General features: G+C 36.9%; 1 protein-coding gene across 1 annotated transcript in view; it reads left to right on the plus strand.

Annotated features, from left to right (window-relative positions):
- LOC136855521 (dual oxidase-like) overlaps positions 1 to 23,173 on the plus strand; it is a 163,056-nt gene that overhangs the window by 116,866 nt on the left and 23,017 nt on the right. Inside the window, 6 exon segments of the mRNA XM_067132636.1 lie at positions 5,780 to 5,791; positions 6,185 to 6,305; positions 6,308 to 6,322; positions 10,633 to 10,816; positions 16,470 to 16,592; positions 17,113 to 17,314. Of these exon segments, the coding sequence (XP_066988737.1) occupies positions 5,780 to 5,791; positions 6,185 to 6,305; positions 6,308 to 6,322; positions 10,633 to 10,816; positions 16,470 to 16,592; positions 17,113 to 17,314 (657 nt within the window).

The raw sequence follows: 23,173 nt of genomic DNA on the forward strand, positions 1-23,173 counted from the left end.
TTTCCCAACCACCACACACACGCTGGCATTTGCATTTTATTACTGATTGTCTCACATCTATTTTGCTTTCACAGTCTTACCTGTTTACAATTTGCTCTTGTGCTTTTTAACGATTGCCAGTGTTTTTGCAAAATTCTAGAGACTTCTTAGAGACATCCATTGCTGTCAACAAGAGTGGAGCTTCGAGCGGCTACCAAATGAATCTCGCAATTAATCATTCCCTTCGTGTATCATATTTGCGGTAAAAGTAGACGAGACGAGTTTTTCTGTCTCACTTCAAACAGGTTGATGAGCGAGATATTTTTGGGTGTGGTCGCTTGAGACTGTGGTCGTGGAAATCGAAATCGCGCCTCGGGTTTATATGGGACAATTCAGCTGGAATGTTTGCGTGCAATTCTGACCTGACATGGATGTAACTGCAGTATCTGCAAAATTCTGCAGATTCAGAATGATTCTTCAATGTTTCCCATGAGTATTTAGGGGCTCCCATTTGCAGTATCTGCTGAAATTGAGATATTCCACCAATTGGACTTGTGAAACGCTAATAGACAAGTTACTGCTGTTTCAGAATGATTCTTCAATGCTTTCCACGAGTATTTAGGGGGTCCCATTTGCAGTATCTGCTAAATTTTAGAAATTGAGATATGCCACCTATTGGGCTCGTGAAACGCTAATACACAAGTTACTGCAGTATCATAATAATTCTTCAATGCTTTCCATGAGTATTTACTGTAGAGGGTCCCATTTGCAGTATCTGCAAATTTTAGAAATTGAGATATGCCACCTGTTGGGCTCGTGAAACGCTAATACACAAGTTACTGCAGTTTCAGAATGATTCTTCAGTGCTTTATTTACGTTGTCCCATTTGCAGTATCTGCAGAATCAGTAGTAAGTCAAGGGAAAACTGCAGTATCTGCAAAATTTCCGAAATTGAGATATGCCACTTATTGGGCTTGTGAAACATCAATACACAAGTTATTGCAGTTTCAGAATGATTCTTCAATGCTTTCCACGAGTACAGTGGGTATTATGTTTCTTACATACAATACCATCAGAGAGAGAGAGAGAGAGAGAGAGAGAGAGAGAGAGAGAGAGGTGGGGTGGGCTACGTAAAACTATCATAATAGAGGCTCTCATCCCGCGAATATACTAATGACAGCCCATTATACGAACACCTACACATCCTTCCTTCCGTCATCTGGTGGATCCCCTGTAGTAGGAGCCTCTTGCAACATTTCCGGTTCGTGCGAATGGTAATTGTGCAATGCTCGTGGCTTCTTCTTTTATTTTTGTTTTTGACGTATTGTCATGGTTAGGGGGAGAGAGAGAGAGAGAGAGAGCTTTGGATTGTGCAAACATACGGTTCTAAGCAAATCAATACTGTTAGCGTAAGATAATCATGACAGACAGACAGGATTGGAAGAAACGTAGGCTCTTATATTGTCAGTCAAAAGACAGACAGATAAGAGGAGAAACTTTGTCCCTCTTGTTGTGAGCCGAAAGACACAGACAGACAGAAAGACATTTTGACAGACAAGATTGAAAGAAAACAACCTAGGCCCTTAGAATGTCAACCTGAAGATAAATGTAATTTAAGGTCAGATAAGACCAATTCCTAATAACAGGTGGTGAGCGACTCCAGCGATTTGGAAATAGAAAGTCGGAACACAAAAAGTAAAGGACCCCTCATTATCGTCTTGAGATTTTCAATTTATTTAATGCTTCCTATTTCCTTGGGGTTTTAAGAGGGGGTGTCATTAAGGCGTTTGATTGACCCCGTGACCTTTTGGGGTGTGACCTGCCTGATTCTGAAACCCTTTGCTTATTGCCAGTTGTGTTTGAGAGTGTATGCCCCGTGACTACACACGCCATACATTAGTTGATGTCAAAGTATTGTATGTAATTTTTCTGTATTCCTAAATTATTAAACCAGGGGTTGTCAGTCTTAGGTACCCAAGGTCCCTGAAAGTGTTAAGGTGTCTCAAAAGAAAGTCACGTTCGTGGAGTGAAAGAGAGATAATTAGTATTAATTGTCAAGTCACAAAGAGGTCATTTGAGTTTACACTATTATACCTGATGCTTTGCAGTTTTGATGTGAATTAACTTTATTGGTCATCTACCTAATTTTCATAAATGATTTAAATCGTTTTATATTTTCAAATTAGTTTAATAAAATAGATGAAAAATAAAATAAACATTGGAAGAAAGAAGGGAGAGTTAATATATAAATGGTTTTATTATTGGTGTTGCGTCAACTCTTGCAACTGATAACTTACTTTTAATGAGAACAGTAATTTCAAGTACGTACACTATAGATGATGACGTGTTCTGCAGAAAATACTTGTCAAATCTCTCTCTCTCTCTCTCTCTCTCTCTCTCTCTCTCTCTCTCGTCAGCCAGATAAGCATTGCATAGAAGTTCAAAAGCGGGTTTTAACCGAATTTTTTCTTTATGCTTTTTCGTCAGAATGACCAACATTTCAGTTCAGATTTTATCCCATGAAGTAAAAAAATTAATTTTGAGAAGAGATGAAAACTATGGTCGGATTTCAAATAGCGGCCCTTCCAGCCCAGGTCAATTACTCTAGCCACTGACCCAAGACAGCCCTGGTGTCGCAAAGACTTTAACAGCCCAGTGCAATTTGTGTGAAAGTAAATAAATAAATTGTTTACTTAAGAAGTAAGCAAAACATGGAAAACTGACGGCAAAATATATTTGTTTAAAATTACTTAAAAGGCTAATCAAGAAACAAATTACATCAGAAATCTTTGTTGACTAGAATTTTATTGCAGAGTTGTCTTGTTTTTGTCGTGTATTGAATTTGATAGTAATGATGATTATATCAATAGTAAGAAAATGTTTAAAACTGTTGAAAATTATTGAGATTTTAATTAAAAATAAAAATAATAATAGTAACAATAATAATAATGTATTTGACAACTGGGATTCTGGATGGAGGTACATTGAAACTTTCTTTGGAGAGGGGTTAGGGGAGACTTTGATGATGCTTTAGAGCTTTCATTCTCCCATCACCGTTCCATTAGCTGCAACCCCTTTCGTTCCTTTTACTGTACCCCCGTTCATATTCTCTTTCTTCCAGCTGACTTTCCACATTCTCTAACAATTGTCTCATAGTGCAGCTGCGCGGTTTTCCTCCTGTTACACCTTTCGGAACTATTGCTGTCAATTTCCTTTTCAGCACTGAATGACCTTTGTCCTAAATTCTGTATTCAATTCAGTTCAACTCTCTCTCTCTCTCTCTCTCTCTCTCTCTCTCTCTCTCTCTCTCTCTCTCTCTCTCTCTCTCGAACAGTGTATGATATTTATATAAGTTTTTTGCGTCCAAATATGTAACTTAAGAGCTCTGGACAACGGGAGACGCTAGAACAGAAACTAGAGAGAGAGTCGCAGAGGGTCACAAAGGGTAAAACTGATAATAGACGTTGATGTCCAATTGAGCTTATCTCCCGTGAATGAATGGCGCACACAGACGAATGAAAATGAATGATGGGAGGAGATGGAGGCGATGTTACTAAAATGGGAAAAGGGCGAGGGGAGGAGAAAGTGTTGAACTGACGAGGAGGACAGGGTGAGAAAATAGAACAGGCTCTCTTTTGTAAACTTTAGATGTTTTAAATTATACAAGTTCGTTTGATTTATGTTAAGTTCAGCTGTTTTTGGGTTTAGAGCTTAACAGAAAATCTGTTGTAAAGGTTAATTTATTTATGGTTTCATTTTTAGGGAGAAATTAATTGTCGTGAATGGCAGTGAAAAATCTTAGTTATTCACAGTAAGGGAATATAGAGCCTAGCCACATAGGCCACACAAAATTCACCTAAAAGACCAAGATTTTATACAAATTAGGGTATTAAGCAAAAAAGGGCACCATCTGTAGAACATTTAAACAGGATTACAAGAAGTCTAGCTACTGCAACAGTCAAAAGACAAAGATTTATACAAATAAGGGTATTTAGCGAAAGGGGCACCATCTGTAGAACGTTTAAACAGGATTACAAGAAACTTGGCTCCTTCTGCTACTGTTGAAAGTAGTATTTCACTCAAGAGTCCAGCTACTGCTGCTGCTACTGTTAAAAGTAGCCTTTCCCTCAGAGTCCCAAACCTCTTCTCTCTGGAACCCATTCCATCATTTAATTTTTTGTATCCCTTGCTGTCGTTCGGGGGCTCTGAACATGCCTCAGGAATGTTTACCTGCCACTCGCACGGATGTCAGGAGACCTTTGTTTGTTTTCGTTGTGACATTATCGGTAGAGGTGATTTTTTTTCCTGAACTCTTGTTGTTCTTATGTATCATTTTGATTATGTTGTATTATTTACTGTTACTCATTTGTAAACAGCCCGTATTCTTCCGAGGTTAGTGACTGTATGATGTATATCGTATTATGTCATAATTTGGTCAATTTGCATATGGACTCAAGATTGAGCATACAAAGCGCACTCAGGTACCCGTATTGATGCCGAGTTCACTTATCCTCAGTTATATATATATAATATATTACTGTATATATATTTATTTATTTATATATATAATGTATATAAAATATATATGTATATATATGTATATGTGTGTTTATGTAAGTTTATACATGTGTTTGTATGTATTACACTCAGATCTCCATCCGTGGTTGTGTCATGGGTGGGGGGATAAAGATTCAGGTGTGGTTGGTGAGGGTGGGGGTGGGGGCGGACCTGTTTCGATATTGTAGGAAAAACAAAACCTGTGCTGGTCTCGGAAGACCAGCACGTGATTGTGAAGGGCATGGGGGTCATTCATACGGCCCTGATGACGGTATTCTCTCTCTCTCTCTCTCTCTCTCTCTCTCTCTCTCTCTCTCTCTCTCCAGACAAAGAACAGAGTTTTTTCATTTGTGTTTGATTTTGTTCAGTCTGTTCCTGAATCCATTTTGTAGACTTATCATTTTGCATTTGCCCCATAGGGGGTTAGTGCTGTCAGTGCACCTCATGCAGTGCACTGTAGGCATTACTCAAGAGTTCTTGTAATACTGGTCCATACCAGAACCCCTTTCGTCCCTTTTACTGTACCTCCTTTCATATTCTCTTTCTCCATCTTACTTTCCACTCTCTCCTTACAGTTGATTCATAGTGCAACTGCTTTGAGGTTTTCCTGTTGTTACCTTTCAAAACCTTTTACTGTCAATTTCCACCGTTTCAGCGCTGAATAACCTCATAGGTCCCAGTGCTTGGCCTATGGCCTGGGTTCTATATTCAGTCCAGTTTAATTCATTTTGTATTTGGGAGTCAAAAATGAAAAATTGGACAAATGGAGGGAAATTTTATTATTAGTCACCAAGTGTGTTTTGTCTGCTACAAGAAGCAAGACGAAATTACTGTATCACGTGATCAAATCATTATCATTAGCTGAGTATTCAAGTTCACTTAGTGTTAATTAACGATGCAAATCGAGTTTATTTAAATGGAGCACTCAACCTCTCATTATTGTTAACATACGTATTGATGAAACGCAACCTCATTTACCAGTGTTTTTACGACTGTGGTCGTGATGCAGACTAAATTTCAAGAAGGCATTGCTTACTCATTTATTTATTTATGTACTTATTCATTTATCTTTAGTTTTGCTTCTTTCCTTTTCCTAAAATTATAATCAAAATCTTATTTATTTTCATCGTTTGATGAAGATAATTCGTGTCAGAGTAACTTGTATAAGTAAAGATTGGGCGACATTCTGCTTGAAACGTCTTGTTTTGGTGTCGTAATGGTATGAAAGGATTTTCCCTGTGAGTCAACATGGTTTGTAACACAATCATTTATAACTTTTATTTAGTTTTATATCAGGAAGTTTTTCATACGCTTGGTTTAACCATTCTTGACTGAGTACAAAATCTTTTTCTTTTTTTTTTTGCTCAAAGACAATGGTGTATAAGGTTACACACTAAAATTTTATCATTCCGTTATTTTTTTTATTTTTTTCCTGACGGCGACAGCAGTTTGAATGCATTTGGTAAAGACACTGATTTATGTATTTATTTATTCATTTATTTTTTTTATTTATTTATTTATATTTTTTTGGCTGCAGGAACATTAACCATTTTTTTTTTTGCAGTGACATTAATTTTTTTTTTTTTTTTGCAGTAACATCATCGTCTCTTGAACAATATAATAAATGCCAATTTTCCTCTCTTTTCAGGACGTGATGGCAAACAGTACGGTGGAAGAATTACTGCGCGGCCTCGCCTCTCAGCTATCCGAGAAAGAGGATCATATTCTTTGTTCAGATATCCGTAACAAGCTTTTCGGGCCTTTGGAATTCTCAGAAGAGATCTTGGTAAGAGTCCTCTCTCTCTCTCTCTCTCTCTCTCTCTCTCTCCTCTCTTCTTCTCAGTATTTTCTCGTCGTCTTTTCGAGTTTATCTTGTACACAACTGTTGCAGGCATGGTTAGAAATGCTAATCACCTGTAATTAGATTTTTTTGTCCAAGGTAAGCTTGCATTGTATTTTTATTGTGCGCACTCAGATATTCTAATCCTTTATATTTTAGGATTCATTATATACATTTTCTTGTTTCTCATATAATATAATTTTATAATTTTATATATATATATATATATATATATATATATATATATATATATATATATATATATATATATATATATATATATATATATATAATATCTATAATGTCTACTTATAAACGTGCTTCTGTGTTTAGTTGAGAAAACTGGTCTCATTGTTATAATTAGTTTTGTTCATAGATTTTTGTTATGAACATTTAATTAACAGAAGTTTTAAAAGCATTTTACATGTCAATAGTACCATTTTTGTACAGTTCTCATTTCAGTCCATTTATTTCCATGTCCTGATATGAGATATACCTATTATCTCCGGATAAAAAAAAAGCCTTTGAACTGCCCTAGTCCACTTATCTGTACTGATGTAATTCGCGTTTATAATCCCGTAATAAATAACTGTCATTCCACACCACGGCCGTACACGGACCAAATGGAAAATTGCGCTCCCATCGTAAATTTGCAAGCGGTGTCATCTGTGAACCCAGCGTAGCTTTTATTCGACACGTCCGTCTCATTTCGGCGCTCGACACTGGTTGTTTGCTAGAAGTAGACTTGAGATGAACAGGTTTTCAAGTGCTTTCAGTCTGAAATTCCTCAGAGATGAACAGCTGTTCAAGTGCTTTCAGGCTGAAATTTCTCAAAGGATTTGAAATGTTTTGATGTGCCTGGGGAGTTGTTTGTGTGTACGAATGTAAATGTAACGCTTTGTCTTCAAAGTTTCTTTAAAAGTTTATATAGACTTACCTACCTAGATATATATATATATATATATATATATATATATATATATATATATATATATATATATATATATATATATATATACACGTGTATATATATTATATACTACAAAGTTTTATTTTTTTGTGTTTTGTATTTCATTTTGGACTATCACTACCTTTGGTTTCTGAATTTTTAGAAAGTGCTGTAGCTAGAGAAATTTTGTTAATGTTTAACATTTGCCAAAGTAGTTTTTTTTTTTTTTACAAACTGCGGTACTGCTTTGTATTTTTGTGAGTAGGAATCTGTTCACTAGTTCTTTAAGATAAAGTAGAAAAAAATTAACCGGATTTTATTGGGCCACACAACTTTAGGTCATTTTTCTTCCAACAACTTTTGCCGTATTCAGTTTATTTATTAGTCTTCTGTAAAAGAAAGCTATTGCGCCGGCTTTGTCTGTCCGTCCGCACTTTTTCTGTCCGCCGTCAGATCTTAAAAACTATTGAGGCTGAGGGCTGCAAATTGGTATGTTGATCATCCACCCTCCAATCATCAAATATACCAAAGTGCAGCCCTCTAGCCTCAGTAGTTTTTATTTCATTTAAGGTTAAAGTTAGCCATAATCGTGCTTCTGGCAACGATGTAGAACAGGCCACCACTGGACCGTTGTTAAGTTTCATGGGCCGGGGCTCATACAGCATTATACCGAGACCACCGAAAGATAGACCTATTTTCGGTGGCCTTGATTATACGCTGTAGCGGCTGTACAGAAAACTCGATTGCGCCGAAGGGACTGTAGTGAAATTTTTTTTATGTTAAATTTCACTTTCTTCCACTTCACAGCCAAACGCCTCTGTACCTCATTTAACAGACATTCCTAAACAGGGATCGTTAAATTAGCGTCGCCGTTCACCACCGAGGTTCCCGAGTTGTTTACCCACCATTAGCCAAGTGTGAGCGGCCCTCTTGCATTTTGTTTTGTTTTCCTAAAACTGTGCAATTGCACATACCGAGCACACAAGGTCTTCCCATGTCCACGTTCCGGTCTTCACACATACATTCTCTCTCTCTCTCTCTCTCTCTCTCTCTCTCTCTCTCTTTCTCTCTCTCTCTCTCGCTGCATTTCAATTCCTACTATCCTTGTAACTTGATTCTCTCTCTCTCTCTCTCTCTGAATTTTCATTCTTACTATCCCTGTAACTTAACTCTCTCTCTCATTCTCTCTCTCTCTTATCTCTCTAACTCTCTCTCTCTCTCTCTCTCTCTCTCTCTCTCTCTCTCTCTCTCATTGCATTTTCATTCTCATTATCCTTGTAACTTTCTCTTCCCACTCTCTCTCTCACTGGCTGAATTTTCATTCCCACTATACTCGTACTTGTAACTCTCTCTCTCTCTCTCTCTCTCTCTCTCTCTCTCTCTCTCTCTCTCTCTGTGATGTGTAGTCTGCATTAGCTTCCGAGCATCTGGAGGAAGACATGCGCTGTGGTGATTCTCCCTGTAATGATAGTTTGGCAATCCAGATATTTCTAATAACGAAAAACCAGGTAACATACATAATTAATGTGGTATTATGCATAAATTAGCAAATTGAATGCAACGGAATATGAATTTCTATGGTGAATATGAGTCTCGATGCTGTCTGATGTTACCAAAATTTTCGGACGGCATAATAATAATAATAATAATAATAATAATAATAATAAAGTCTAAGGGTAAATGACACATTGTTTGGCTGCTTTTGTGCTGAGGGTTGCTGAATACTGTAAAGGTGTTGGTTTTAACCTGATGTTTTATTATAATAGAAAGTTTATTAAGTGTCTACTTTTTAAAATATATTCGACCCAAAATTTTAGGGTTCTTATTGTACATTTTTTTTAATGTTGCTTAAATATTTTGAAGAAGTATCGATATTGAAAGAAAACATTTTAATTTTCAAGTAATATTGCACATTGGTTGAATCTCGCCTTCTTGGGTTTTTCACTTTAATATTTCCTTAATAATAAGTAATATAATATGTAATATGATATAATAATATAATACTTTTTCATCCTAAATATTAGTTCCCCCATAGCTCTTCGTTCTTATTGTGGTTTTGTATTTGGAACCCATTCTTTCCCCTCCGCGTAATTACGCAGTCCTCATTCTTCATGTCATTCTCGATAGGCGCTCTGGAAGTCATACAAATGGGGTAGTAATTCGAGCACAGGGGTTACAGTAAGTCTGTAACCTACAGCGAATTTTTCATGTCTGTATTTGTAGTTGGTTCGTTTGTTGTATTTAAAAAAAAATATTAAATTCTTTTATTTCTTTTTATTTGTATTTAATTTGCATACTTGCTGGTGTTCATTTTGGCACTATTTTAATTCACTTGAGAAGAGTTACGAATCATCTGTCCTATTAATGCATTTGTATTGTTTTATAACAAAATTTCAGAACCGGTTTTATCGTATTATGCACCAGACGTTAAGGATTACGTAGACAGATGTTCATAAAATGAATTATTAAGAGACATTAAATATTTTTTTATAGAAACAAATGCGTCAAAACTTCCCAATAAATTAACTAATAATTACGTCTTCGACAGAGACAGATTACAGCACAACCTAACTACCAGCTATTCAGGTACCCATAGAGAACAGTGGTGATTCGTATCACTGAGAAATGATCCCATACTCATGATTGTGGAGGTAGCTGGGAAATTACTGAAGAATCTTTTGGGCGATGATGAATTTGCTGTTTTAATGATATAATGACGGGCGTGGGCAGTGGGGCAGAGTTACCATTCGGGCACTATAACATTAAGGAAATCGATCTCAATTTCTTGTTGGTGTGATGTCATACTTTTCTTTTAATTTCATTTTTTTATTATTTTTTTTTTTATTGTAGGGGCAAAAGTAGACTGTTGACTTTGTAAAGCCTGTTTTATCATTTTTATATATATGATTTATTATTGAATATGTGTATTGTAAGTCACACACACACACACACACACACACACACACACACATATATATATATATATATATATATATATATATATATAAAACTAATCAACACATAAGCGCGTGTTGCACAGAAATGAATTCTGACTCGCATCAGGATCGAACCCCGCTCTGAACGAAAGGCCAGGGCGCTACCCCCAGTGTGGGTCAGTTGGCAGCTCCCTGTCCTTTCATTTGAGAGACCGGGATTCGATCCCTGTGTGAACCAGAAACATTTATTTTATTTGACTGTATTTATGTATTTAGTTTATATATTTATTTATTAATATAATATTTTGTTTTATTTAATATTTTATTTATTTATTTAATATTTTATTTATTTATTTATTTATTTATTACAGGAGCGCTAAACATCATGCGAGGACGAGACAACGGTCTCCCAGACTACAACACCGTCCGCAAGTGCTTCCACCTTCCGTCAATCACCGATTGGAACGACATCAACCCAGCCGTCGCCGAGGAAAACCCGAATATTATCGAGGAGCTGCGGTCTTTGTACAATGACGACCTCATGAACATCGATCTGTAAGTGTGCAAAGGAAGTGTGTGTGTATTAGAATTAGTAGTGCCGTCAGTTCACCTCATGCGATGCACTGTAGGCATTGCTTAAGGGTCTTTTGCAGCGTTCCTTCGACCCCTTTCGTTCTTTTTTACTTTACCTCCTTTCATATTCTCTCTCTCTCCCATCTTACTCTCCAACTCTCTCCAAACTGTTGATTCATAGTCAACTGCGATGTTTTCCTCCTGTTACTTTTTACTTTCAATTTCCGTTTCAGCGCTGAATGACCTCATAGGTCCCAGTGCTTGGCCTTTGGCCTAAATTCTGTATTCAGTTCAGTTCAATTCAACTCATGAACATTGATTTGTGCAAGATTTGTGCCCATGGTAGAATTAGTGATGCATATGAATAGATCGTCCGTGTACGCATTAGGTTTTGTGACCGCAGAGGAAAGCGCAGTTGAAATAGAGAGCCCATTCCTGAAATCAGTATGCGTCGGAGGTGGTAGAATTGCCCCCTTGCGGTCAAGTGCTCAATGTGTTTCACAGCGAAATAGAATAGATTTCGTTGATGAAGTAATTACTGGCACTGGCTTAAGGGCTTCAATTATAAATAACGACGTTCTGTTTCTCTTTGTGTCTAATATAAGTACCTGGAATAATGCGTAAAATATATATATATATATATATATATATATATATATATATATATATATAATATATATATATATATATATATATATATATAACATATATGTATATATATATACATATATAATATATATAGGTATATATATATATACATATATTAGTATTCTGTTTTTATGACCTCTAAAAATTTGTACAGACTTTTTCTCTGTGTCTACCAGAGGCCATTTATGCTTATCATTTTAACAAAGCACTTGCGTATTGCGATAGATAAAACGTCACTAATGATGACATCGTATTATATCACTTGGAACTTTCGTTTGCAATTTTACTTCTTTTGTTTTTTAGTAAATAGTAATCTGCTCTTAGACGGTAACTTAAAACTGTTTTTTTATTTGTCATCAAAATTTGTCAGTGTACATATGTACACAATATTATACATGGCTGTATAGATACACCCACGCCTTTTTGTGTAGAAAGCTATGAAGTATTTCTTTTTTTAATCAATAGTTTCGACTAATGCTGATTTATTATTCATGAAGCCTCGCATTAAAAGTTTTTACGAAAGATACCTTCCTCGTCTCTTCGCATAACATAAAGCATAACACACATTTTTTGAAGGACAATCACCTACATATTTTTTAAGAACAATTACGTACATATTGTTTAAGAACAATTACGCACATATTTTTAAGAACAATTGTTCCGTACGTACATATTTTTAAGAACAGTACATGTTTAAAAATCACGTACATATTTTAAAGAACAATTACGTACATATTTTTAAGAACAATCACGTACATATTCTTAAAGAACAGTTCCGTACATATTTTAAGAACAATCACGTACATATTTTTAAGAACAATAACGTACATATTTTTAAGAACAATAACGTACATATTTTAAGAACAATCACGTACGTATTTTTAAAAACAATCTCGTACATAATCTTAAGAACAATCACGTACGTATTTTAAGAACAATCACGTACATATTTTAAAAACAATAACGTACATATTTTAAGAACAATCTTGTATATATTTTTGAAACTTCCAAAATTTTTTAAGAACAATCGCTGTACATACAGAAGACAATCACGAAACATATCTTTAAGAACAATCACGTACGTATTTTGTTGAACAGTCACGTCATTCTTTTAAGAACAATGACGTGTGTCTTTTGCCAATCACGTACATATTTTTTAAGAACAATCACGTAAAAGCACTCAGGAAGAAGCTACCCCTATGGAATTTACCGGAACAACTTTTCCCCTTTTTTGGTTTTTTATCGGGACACTAAAACTTCCAAAAATCGTTTTAAATTCGCTGTATACAGAAGATAATCATGAACAGTCTGACGTCACCATATTTTGTTGCTTCATTATTTCCCAGAATGAAAATGGTTTTGCCAACGGGATGTTCGAGGGCCTTCAAGTGATCTTTTATTGTGGCAGTTATTATCTCCGCTAATTGTAACGAGAACTTACCCCCCCTCCCCACGCAAAGGTCTCTCTCTCTCTCTCTCTCTCTCTCTCTCTCTCTCTCTCTCTCTCTCTCTCTCTGTAAAAACATGTTTTGCCGAGACGTATCTTTAAGGCATAGAGCGTGCTTTAAAAATACATTGAACTTCTGAATACCTCCGGATGATTATAAACAAGTTGAAAATAAACGGTTAAAGTTTTTATTGTGATTTTTTAGAGAGAGAGAGAGAGAGTTCCTTAGAGAGAGAGAGAGTGTGTGTGTGTTCCTTAAAGAGAGAGAGTGTGTGTGTTCCTTAGAGAGAGAGGGAGAGCGTGTTCCTGACAAAGAGAGAGAGTGAGTGTGTGTGTGTTCCTTAGAGAGGGAGTGTGTTCCTGAGAGAGAGAGAGAGGGAGAGAGTGTTCCCTGATCCCGCACGGCGCAGAGGACAATGGACTTCAAGCATGGAATGCTGCTGTGGTCGGCCTCGTCCGCGGCACGAAACCTGACCTCGGAATCGAGACAGATCTGTGACGTAGTTCCGCTTTCGGAATTATGCACCGTGAATGAATGACGTCACCGGAGAGCGAACGAGATACTTGTGCAGTGTTGGCAGCGCTCTTTGAAGTTGATAATCAATTATTTTCATTTAATGTCGAAAATTGGTAGTTTTTTGTGTGTGTGTGGTGCTAAGAGTGTCCTGCTTTTTAACGTTATAAATTGTATATATGGCCTCTTATTATTATTATTATTATTATTATTATTATTATTATTATTATTATCAGTAGTAATAATAGTAGTAGTATTATATATATTATATTATACCATTATTATTATTATTATATATTAATATGTATTTTATATTATTATTATTATTATTATTATTATTATTATTATTATTATTATCAGTAGTAGTAGTAGTAGTAATATAAACGATGTCTCATTCTTATTTACACGTTCTGGTACTTGGAAATAGTTCTCTACACGAGTGACTAACGACGCATGATTCATCCCAAAGGAAATCATTAAAAAAAAAACTGGAATGATAATTATAGAATATGACTCCTTTTAATGAGAAGGGATATTTATAAACTCACGATTCCTGGGAAGACGTGATGAATAATACTTAGATCATCATTTGTTAAGCAGTAAAAGCCTCCAAATAAATAATAATATAAGTGCTTAGATCATCGTTTTTCAAGAAGTCAATGCGGAGACAATGTCTCTTATTATGAATTGCGCAGAAAGCATTTACCGTCCTCCTTAAGAATGCGAGAAAGCTTATTCGATTAGTCATCAATTATGATGAAGATAACTGGTAGAAGGAACCAGTCTGATATGCAGATTTCTTGTGGAGAGATATTCTCTGGCTGTAAAGAATTTTTTGGTAGTTTTCTTTCCGAGGTCTTAGGGACTTATCCACTTGACACATCTGTTATGGAGACAAATATTTGCATTTATTTTTTTACTCTCTCTCTCTCTCTCTCTCTCTCTCTCTCTCTCTCTCTCTCTCTCTCTCTCTCTGAGGTCTTAGGGACTTATCCACTTGACACATCTGTTACGGAGACAAATATTTGCAGTTATTTTTGACATTCGTATTGAACTTGTAAGAGAATTTCTCTCTCTCTCTCTCTCTCTCTCTCTCTCTCTCTCTCTCTCTCTCTCTCTCTCTCTCTCTCTCTCTCTCTCTCTCTCAGTAGACTTTAAGGCTGGCTTTCAGTTTGCCTGTTATTTCAAGTCCTCTTATACAAAAAAGAGAAAATATCTTTTTCCTCTAAAGAGAAAATCCTTTCGCCGTAAAAAAAAGATAAACCTTTTTTAAAAAAGAGAGAATCCTTATTTTAAGGGAATTTTTTTTAAGAGAAAATCCTTTTTCTTTCAGCTCTTCATGCTAACAAAGCCTAACACACAAACAGGTTATAAACTAGACCAACAGACGTGCAAACAAAGCAGTTGTAGATGACCCCTGCTAAAGATCCTCCTCCTCCTCTCCCTCCTCCTCCTCCTCTCCTCCTCCTCCTCCTCCTCCCTCCTCCTCCTCCCCTCCTCCTCCTCCTCCTCCTCAGTGCAACATCATCCGAGTATAAATGTGTCGAGAGGAGCAGATATAATGTGTTCTCATGTTCTCCATTATGGAGATGAGATTAGAAATCGTGTCGGGCAGTCTGTCCATGACAGCCGTTGCCCAATTGCTTTCGTCTTCTGCTTTTGCTTCCATTCCTGTGCTTTGTTCTTCCCTTCGTTCGTGGATTTTGATTCGTCCAAATTGTTTTGATGCTTGCGTATGTTTTCGGTATGTTGGGGGATTTTGGTACCCTACTACTTTCGTCGAAGGAATGTGGGGATACTGAATTAACTGCCAATTGGTGTTCAGGTACTTGGTATTTTTAAAAAGAACCTAGAGTTACTTGGTATTTTTAAATTTATGTTCAACAAGAACCTCGAGTTATCAGAAGTTACGTCATAGTACCTCCGTATGTAACTGATTTTTGTCAGCAAGTAAATTGACCTTTTGTTTAATCTTTCTGCCAGTAATCGAGTCAGCATATACCGTATTTAATATTCAGCTCAGGTTAACAGGAAATATGCCCTAGTTCCCACCTTTCGTTTGTAACTGATCATCAAATAATAGTTGGTTACGTTGTAGGCATTGCCATGTCGTATGTTACAATGTAGGATAGATCTTAGTTTTAGAACTATGGCATTCTCCGGGGTAATTATGATGTGAAATCCCTGTAACTGGATTTATGAAATCCCTGTAGTTGGATTTATTTATGGCTTGTAATATATTTCACAATCCTCCCTAGGGGCCTTTGGTCAACCATTGAATCTGAAAAGTTGAATTGTCGAAATTAAATATTTTATTATCTGGATTTATATAAAAGCATCTTAAGCTTAGTGAGGAGACTTGTTATTGAACCATTGTGTGCTAAAGTCCTCTAGTAATATAGCTTTCCCTTTACTATAAGAACAAACAAAATGATGGCCATCGTAGCCAAACAAACAAAGATAGAGCCTTAGCCGAACAAACAAAGAGATGGGGCCTTAGTCAAACAAATAAAGAGATAGAGCCTTAGCCGAACAAACAAAGAGATAGAGCCTTAGCCAAACAAACAAAGAGAGTCTTAGCCATACAAACAAAGAGATAGAGCCTTAGCCAAACAAACAAAGAGAGTCTTAGCCATACAAACAAAGAGATAGAGCCTTAGCCAAATAAACAGAGATAGAACCTTAGCCGAACAAACAGCCAAGTGTTCATAACCCAATTGGGGTTGGTTCTTTCAGTTCCTCGTACATCATTCTCAGTTCTTTAATTTTGCAACTTGAAAAAATAGATATTTAAAATGGAGCATTTTTACAGTGAACTTTTAAAATCCTTTTCCCTTAATAGGATGTATTGCCAAACATTGTAATGAACCGCTCTTGTTAAAACTCAAGAGAATTATTGCGCAGTCAGTGGAGTAGTTAGTAGAAATTGCTATAATTTTACTTCTCGACACTCTGAAAAAAATTAATTTACATATTGACTCTCTGAGGTATATATAAAAAATTAATTGGCATGTTAATCTCCTCAGATATGTCGGTGGTATGCTTGAATCTGAAGGCAGGCCTGGACCTCTCTTCAGGGCCATTATAAAAGAACAGTTTACCAGACTGCGAGACGCCGATCGATTTTGGTTCGAGAATGCTGATAATAAGTAAGTCTTCTTTTGATTTGTGTTTCTAATAAGGTTCAACAGTGTTCATTTTAATGTCATCTTTTCTTTTTTTAATCGACTTTAACGTTCACTCATGTTCTCGAAATGTATCACTAACTACACTTTTAGTAGGATTTTCTATGATTTATATTTCTAATAAGGTTCAATAGTGTCATTTAATCTCATGTTTTTTTCTAATCAGCAAGCCTTCACTCTCGTTCTCCGAGAAATGCCACTAACTACCTTTGGTAAAGTTTTCTGTGATTTATATTTCTAACAAGGTTCAACAGTGTCCATTTTAATCTCATCTTTTTTTTTCTAATCAACTTAAACCTTCACTCTTCTCCCAAGAAATGCCACTAACTACCATTCTGGTTAAGTTTTCAGTGATTTATATCTCTAATAAGGTTCAACGGTGTCCATTTTAATCTCATCTTTTTTCCCCTAATCTACTTAAACCTTCACTCTTCTTCTCCCTAAAAATACCACTAACTTCCATTCTGGTTTTCCTCCCTCTCAGTCTCTTCACCCCCGAAGAGATCGAAGAGATCCGCCAAATCAGACTTTGGGACATCATCGTCAACGCCTCCGACGTGGACCCCGAGGAGATCCAGCGCGACGTCTTCTTCCACCTGGAAGGCGACCCTTGTCCCCAGCCCTTCCAGCTCAATACCTCAGACATGGAGCCTTGCAACTACCTGCAAGGCTATGATTACTTCCAGGTGAGTCGAAGGCTCTTTTCCTTCATTATTATTATTATTATTATTATTCAGAAGATGAAACCTATTCATATGGAACAAGCCCACCAAAGGGGCCATTGACTTTGAAATTCAAGCTTCCAAAGAATGTCATGGTGTTCATTAGGAAGAAGTAAGAGGAAGTAAAGGTAAGTACAGAAAGAAAGAGATTCCATTTATGAAAAATAAAAAAATAAATTAATAAATAAATAGATAAAATGTATTAAAATGCAAGAAGAACAGTATTAGGATAGTAATGCAATGCATTCTCGCTTGAATTTCTGAAGTTCCAAGTGCACGACTTCCTCTGTCGGTGTGGAGTGTGTGTGTGTGTGCGTGCCCTTTGGCAGATGGTTTTGGTACTGCTGCCCTGTGGCCTCCCTCTTCGAAGGCTGGTACTGCCCTCCGGAGAGGTCTTTTAGGGCGGGAATTAGCTCTGTCGAAATCGTGACGCAGGCGGTGATTTAATGGGCCGTGGGCCACTCTTTGGTGTCCCGTCTTCTTTTCGGAAAAGGGGAACGTTTCTTCATAATATTCTAGATAGCAAAGCTGTTCGGTTAAGGGGCAAGGCAATAAACAAACATTCTGCTTCCCTTTAAAGTGATATAAAGTAATATTTTAGTAGGATTGTTAGTTTTATAAGGGAACTTGATTTTCTTCATGAATGTACCATCAAGACTGAAGGTGTATTTGACGTGTATTCTGCCCTAAAATGGAAGACTGCAGTACCCGCAAAAATACAAAACTGAGAAAAATGGTAGATACTCCCTTGCCTTACTACAGATTTTGCAGATACTGCAAATGGGACACCCCGTAAGTACTCGTGGAAAGCATTGAAGAATCATTCAGAAACTGCAGTAACTTGTGTAATAGTGTTTCACGAGCCCAGTAGATGGCATATCTCAATTTCGAAAATTTTGCAAAGACTGCAAATGGGACCCCCTAAACACGCATGGAAAGCATCGAAGAATCACTCTGAAACTGCAGTCACTTGTGTAATAGTGTTTCACGAGCCCAATAGGTGGCATATCTCAGCAGATACTGCAGTTTTCCAATTTAGGGCAGTATTCTCCGTAGATGATGCCCTCGCTTGTATTATTTCACTTTGAAGTACTTCCGAAGAAGGCTATAAAAATGACATTTTTACCTGTCTAAAACTCTGGTTAAAAAAGTCACGTGTCACAAAGACACTTTGTGTGAGTGTTCCTCCTCGGCCGTTGTGACGAAACCGCAGCAATTGCTAGGTAATACGAACCTGGTAACGAATCCCGAGAGGAAGGTATTTCATTTATACGTTTAGATTACGAAACTCTCCGCCATTCCTCTTGGTAAGTGTCTTGTTTTGCAGCGAAGTCTTCTCACGAAGTTGGGGTTCTGCCGGAGGTTGTTCGTCTCTTCTTTTTTTTTTTTTTTTATTAGAAAGTTTATCTAATCTGTTTTGAAATCTTGAAGGTCAAGAGTCAAGAGCGCTGGGAGCCAATAACAGAATGCCCTGTGGTGGTCAAGATTTTTTTTTTCTTGCGAAATCGTGTAATTTACTTCATTACTGTGGTTTAAATATCAATTTTTAATAATAATAATAATAATAATAATAATAATAATACAGTAGTAATAATAATAATCTGTAGTAATAACAGTATTAATGATAAAAATTATAATATTCTAAAAGCAGCCATAATGACTGTAAAAGGTCCCATTACTTTTGATTTAATTTAAAAGTATGAAATGCAACAATAAAGAAATGGACATAAAAAAAAATATTTTCTATTAAATGAAATTAATGGATAAAATTATTGCGTTTAGGGGACTGGGAGTAGGATGGGTTAAGTCAGGATATAGCCCCCCCCCCACAATTCTCTCTCTCTCTCTCTCTCTCTCTCTCTCTCTCTCTCTCTCTCTCTCTCTCTCTCTCTCTCCTGGAGGATCAGAGAAGTAAACTGGGTCAGTCAGGACATAGCTACCCCCCAATCTCTCTCTCTCTCTCTCTCTCTCTCTCTCTCTCTCTCTCTCTCTCTCTCTCTCTCTCTCTCTCGGAGGATCAGAGAAGTAAGCAAAGAGAGGATTTGTGGATGGTCAGGGTAGCGGTCCCGTCCCTTTTTTTTTATGAATAATTTTCTGCTTTCTGATTTCATGGAATCATCTTCTCTCGTACGTGCATTGTAATGCATTCGGAATATTGTATATGTTATTTTTTTATTTATGTTTTGTTATTCGCGTTGTGCTTGACTGATTAGTTTATCCAATTGGGGTTTTCGTGTGTTTTTTGTATGACTGTTTTTTTTCCATGATTTAAAATGTGTGACCAGTTTATTTTCTCACAAATTTACTCAGTAGGTGGGTAGTGCCGCCAGTGCGCCTCATCCGGTAAACTGTAGGCATTGCTTGAGGTTCTTGGCAACGTCCTTTCTGCACGTAGCCGCATCCCCTTTCATTCCTTCTACTGTACCTCCGTTCATATTCCTTATTTCCATCTTACTTCCCACCCTCTGCTAACAACTGATTCGCAGTGCGACTGCTTTGAGGTTTTCCTCCTGTTACGCCTTTCAAACCTTTTTACTTTCAATATCCCTTTCAGCGCTGAATGACCTCGTAGGTCCCAGCGGTTGGCCTTTGGAGAACTATTATGGAGAACTATTCAGGCGCAAAGTAACAACCTCTGCTGTGGGTAATTAAAAAATGAGTTCATTCAGAGCCTTCAGTAACGAACGCCAACCTTGACATGCGCATCCATTCGCCCGCAAAATACAACTGAGTGTAAACAGATAAATTAAGTATGCTTGAGGAAATAATGACTGATCAAAATTCTTTCCACGTGAAAAGAGGAAAACTCAAGGCTGTTCAGTTAGTTTCACTTACGTTCTTCGTAAAGAAATTGTGCGTTCCATTTTTGGATAACAAGCTGGACGCCTTCCTTAGGCAATCGGTTAGTTATTTTTTTTTTTTTTGCGTTATAAAGAAACTGCGTCTGTGTTTACGTACAGACTGGAAATATGGCTTAGTTTTCGTTATCTACAACAGCAAAACTAAAATTGTACACGACTGTTTTCTCTTTGATGCAAAGGTTTCACGACAATATTCAACTTTTTAGTCTCAGATTAAATATGGTGTAGTTTACATTTAACAGAAAGAATTATTTAGCAAAGTATAAATTGAAATTAATTTGACTAACTATAGGTCCACCACAGCAGAAGTACTGTAGCGTCAAGTTGGTATTACCTCTATCGGAAATTTTTTATATATATAAAATTGGCAGAACTAGAAAAATATTTAATTCCATCATTTAAATGCAGACAGTGAAGAGGGTATCATTCTAAACACGTGTATGTAATATCTTAAAAATTAATGAAATCAGAAAGTTGTTGTATACGCGAGAAAAAATATATATAAAACACCTGAATGTCTGAGCAAAATGTACTGAAAGTGTTAAATTTAAAAAATGCATTAGTTAAATTTAGAGAATGAAAGACGGTATAATTCTGAACGCATGTACCTAATATCTAAAAATGTAGTAAAACAAGAAAGTTGTTTACATTTGAGAAAAAAATATATATAAAACACCTGAATGTCTGAGCAAAATGCACCGAAAATATTAAAAAAAGAAAAAAGTTTCAGCAGACCGCTTCAGCGTACGGCGGTCAAAAGGGGTCCGTCTCTACACATTATTTACCAATCGCTCACTTTCGGGCACGTCTCGATAACACTCATTTTGCATTCCCTTTATTGAATGATCATTATACCCTTACCTTCCAATCACCATAATGCAGCCCTCGTAGTGCCTGTTTTTAGGGGGAGGAGAGGAGGGGAGGGGAGAGGTGGGGAGAGGGTAGTGTTTGGCGTTTCATAACTCCTCAGTTGCCTGTATATGGTTCAGGGAGGCGTGGCGGAGAAGTATTCATTTCTCTCTCTCTCTCTCTCTCTCTCTCTCTCTCTCTCTCTCTCTCTCTCTCTCTCTCTCTCTCTCCAGTGAAAATTATTTAACGCATGGAATGTAGTGCAAGGTTGTATGCCATTAAGAGGGAAATGAAAGAAAGGATCTCTCTCTCTCTCTCTCTCTCTCTCTCTCTCTCTCTCTCTCTCTCTCTCTCTCTCTCCTTCTTCTTCTTCTTCTTCCCTCTCCGTTCTGAAAAAGTGATGCTTTGCAAAGAAGCAGAAGGACGTTTACTAACGTATGAGAGGGAGAGAAAACTTTCTTATGCCTTATATATTTTCTTTTGTATACCTCTTATAATATTGTGCTTGTAATTTGCAGTTATCTATTTCTGTCTTTTTCAAGCTGAGTCTGAATTTGTGTTGATGGTCGGGAAGTGTATAGAAAATTTTAAACGTGATTCACTGGTTTGTTTAAAAAAAAACAATTACATAATGAAATTAAGTTTTCTCTATTTTCGGTAATTGACATAATTCGTCGTGTTTGTTAGTTTTCAATAACGCCTTAATGTTTGCGTTATTCGTGTTATTTTCCCATTCATTACCGTTGCCTCCGATTTTCTTGTTATTGCAGAGATTCGTAGATAGACGTCGTCAGATCTCAAGAGGAGGTTCTCTCTCTCTCTCTCTCTCTCTCTCTCTCTCTCTCACATCCAAATTCTTGTCGGGTTTGTGGAATTATCTTAGCACAGCTTTGTCCGACATGAATTTGGATGTCTGTGTGTTTGTCAGAGAAGAGAGAGAGAGAGAGAGAGATTCATAGATATACTTTCGCCATATCTCACGAGGATACTTAGTCATATATAGTGAATATTTCTCGAATTATCCCAGCACAGCCTTGGATGAGAGAGAGAGAGAGAGAGAGAGAGAGAGAGAGAGAGAGAGAGAGAGAGAGAGCATTATGTAGAATAGAAAGCCTCTATTTTTTGACCTTCGAGTTTTGAAATCTTGGTGTGGGCACTAAAGGCACGTAAATTGCTCATTCCTTATACTGCTATTACATGAGTATGGTTACCTGCGTTCCCTGAGGTGTGTACCACTTCCTCTCTCTCTCTCTCTCTCTCTCTCTCTCTCTCTCTCTCTCTCTCTCTCTCTCTCTCTCTCTCTCTCTCTGGGGCCTTGTGGTTAGATGGTAGCACTCCCACCTTGCTAACCAGTTTCCCGGGTTCGATCCCGGGAGGGCACGGAAGCTATGTGGGGCATGCTTCCGAATAAAATTATTGTGCCTCTTGATAAGTTAAGCTGTGCATTATGTACCAGAGTATTAGTCGGCTGTTGTGGGTCGCACTCTTGAGTTCTGACTGATACTATACTTTTGGCTACGTGATGTTTAGTTTTCCTTAAAATCTGTATTACCTCAGAGGCAGGTGTTTAAAAATAGCTCTAATTTGTTCAAGATCATTTTTCCGTCATGCCAAGGTTGATCTTAATAACTGTTAGTGGGTGTATTTCTCTTTTATTTATTTATTTTATTTATTTATTTATTTTGTCTCCGTTCCCTCTATTCGTTCTGTCTGGGGCTGCTCCTCTCTCAGGAAACTCGACCCTCTTCTTCTCGTCGATGACCTTTAATATTGCGACGCCGGTTGAAACAACGGAACAGTCACCTTGCTTCCCTCTGTCGCTCCCGAGACTAATATTTCAGCTAAATGACCTTTTTTGACTTAGTCGTTCGGAGACACTGAGGATGAGGGAGAATTCTAAAGGTGTTACGAAGGTGCCAGAAAAACGTGTTGATTGGACTACGAAAAACAGTATTTCAGAATTTCTCAGAAATGATATTCATGAATTGCATAAAACATTGCATGAACTCTTGGAAGGCTATCTATTACAGAGTTTGATTTGGGTGTCGGGTCCTACGGCAGACCTTTGTATCATGTTGCCCTGGTCTTTCAATTGTTTATTAACTTCATGTCA

Source organism: Macrobrachium rosenbergii, chromosome 31, assembly GCF_040412425.1.
Source record: "Macrobrachium rosenbergii isolate ZJJX-2024 chromosome 31, ASM4041242v1, whole genome shotgun sequence".
Taxonomy (NCBI): Eukaryota; Metazoa; Arthropoda; class Malacostraca; order Decapoda; family Palaemonidae; genus Macrobrachium; species Macrobrachium rosenbergii.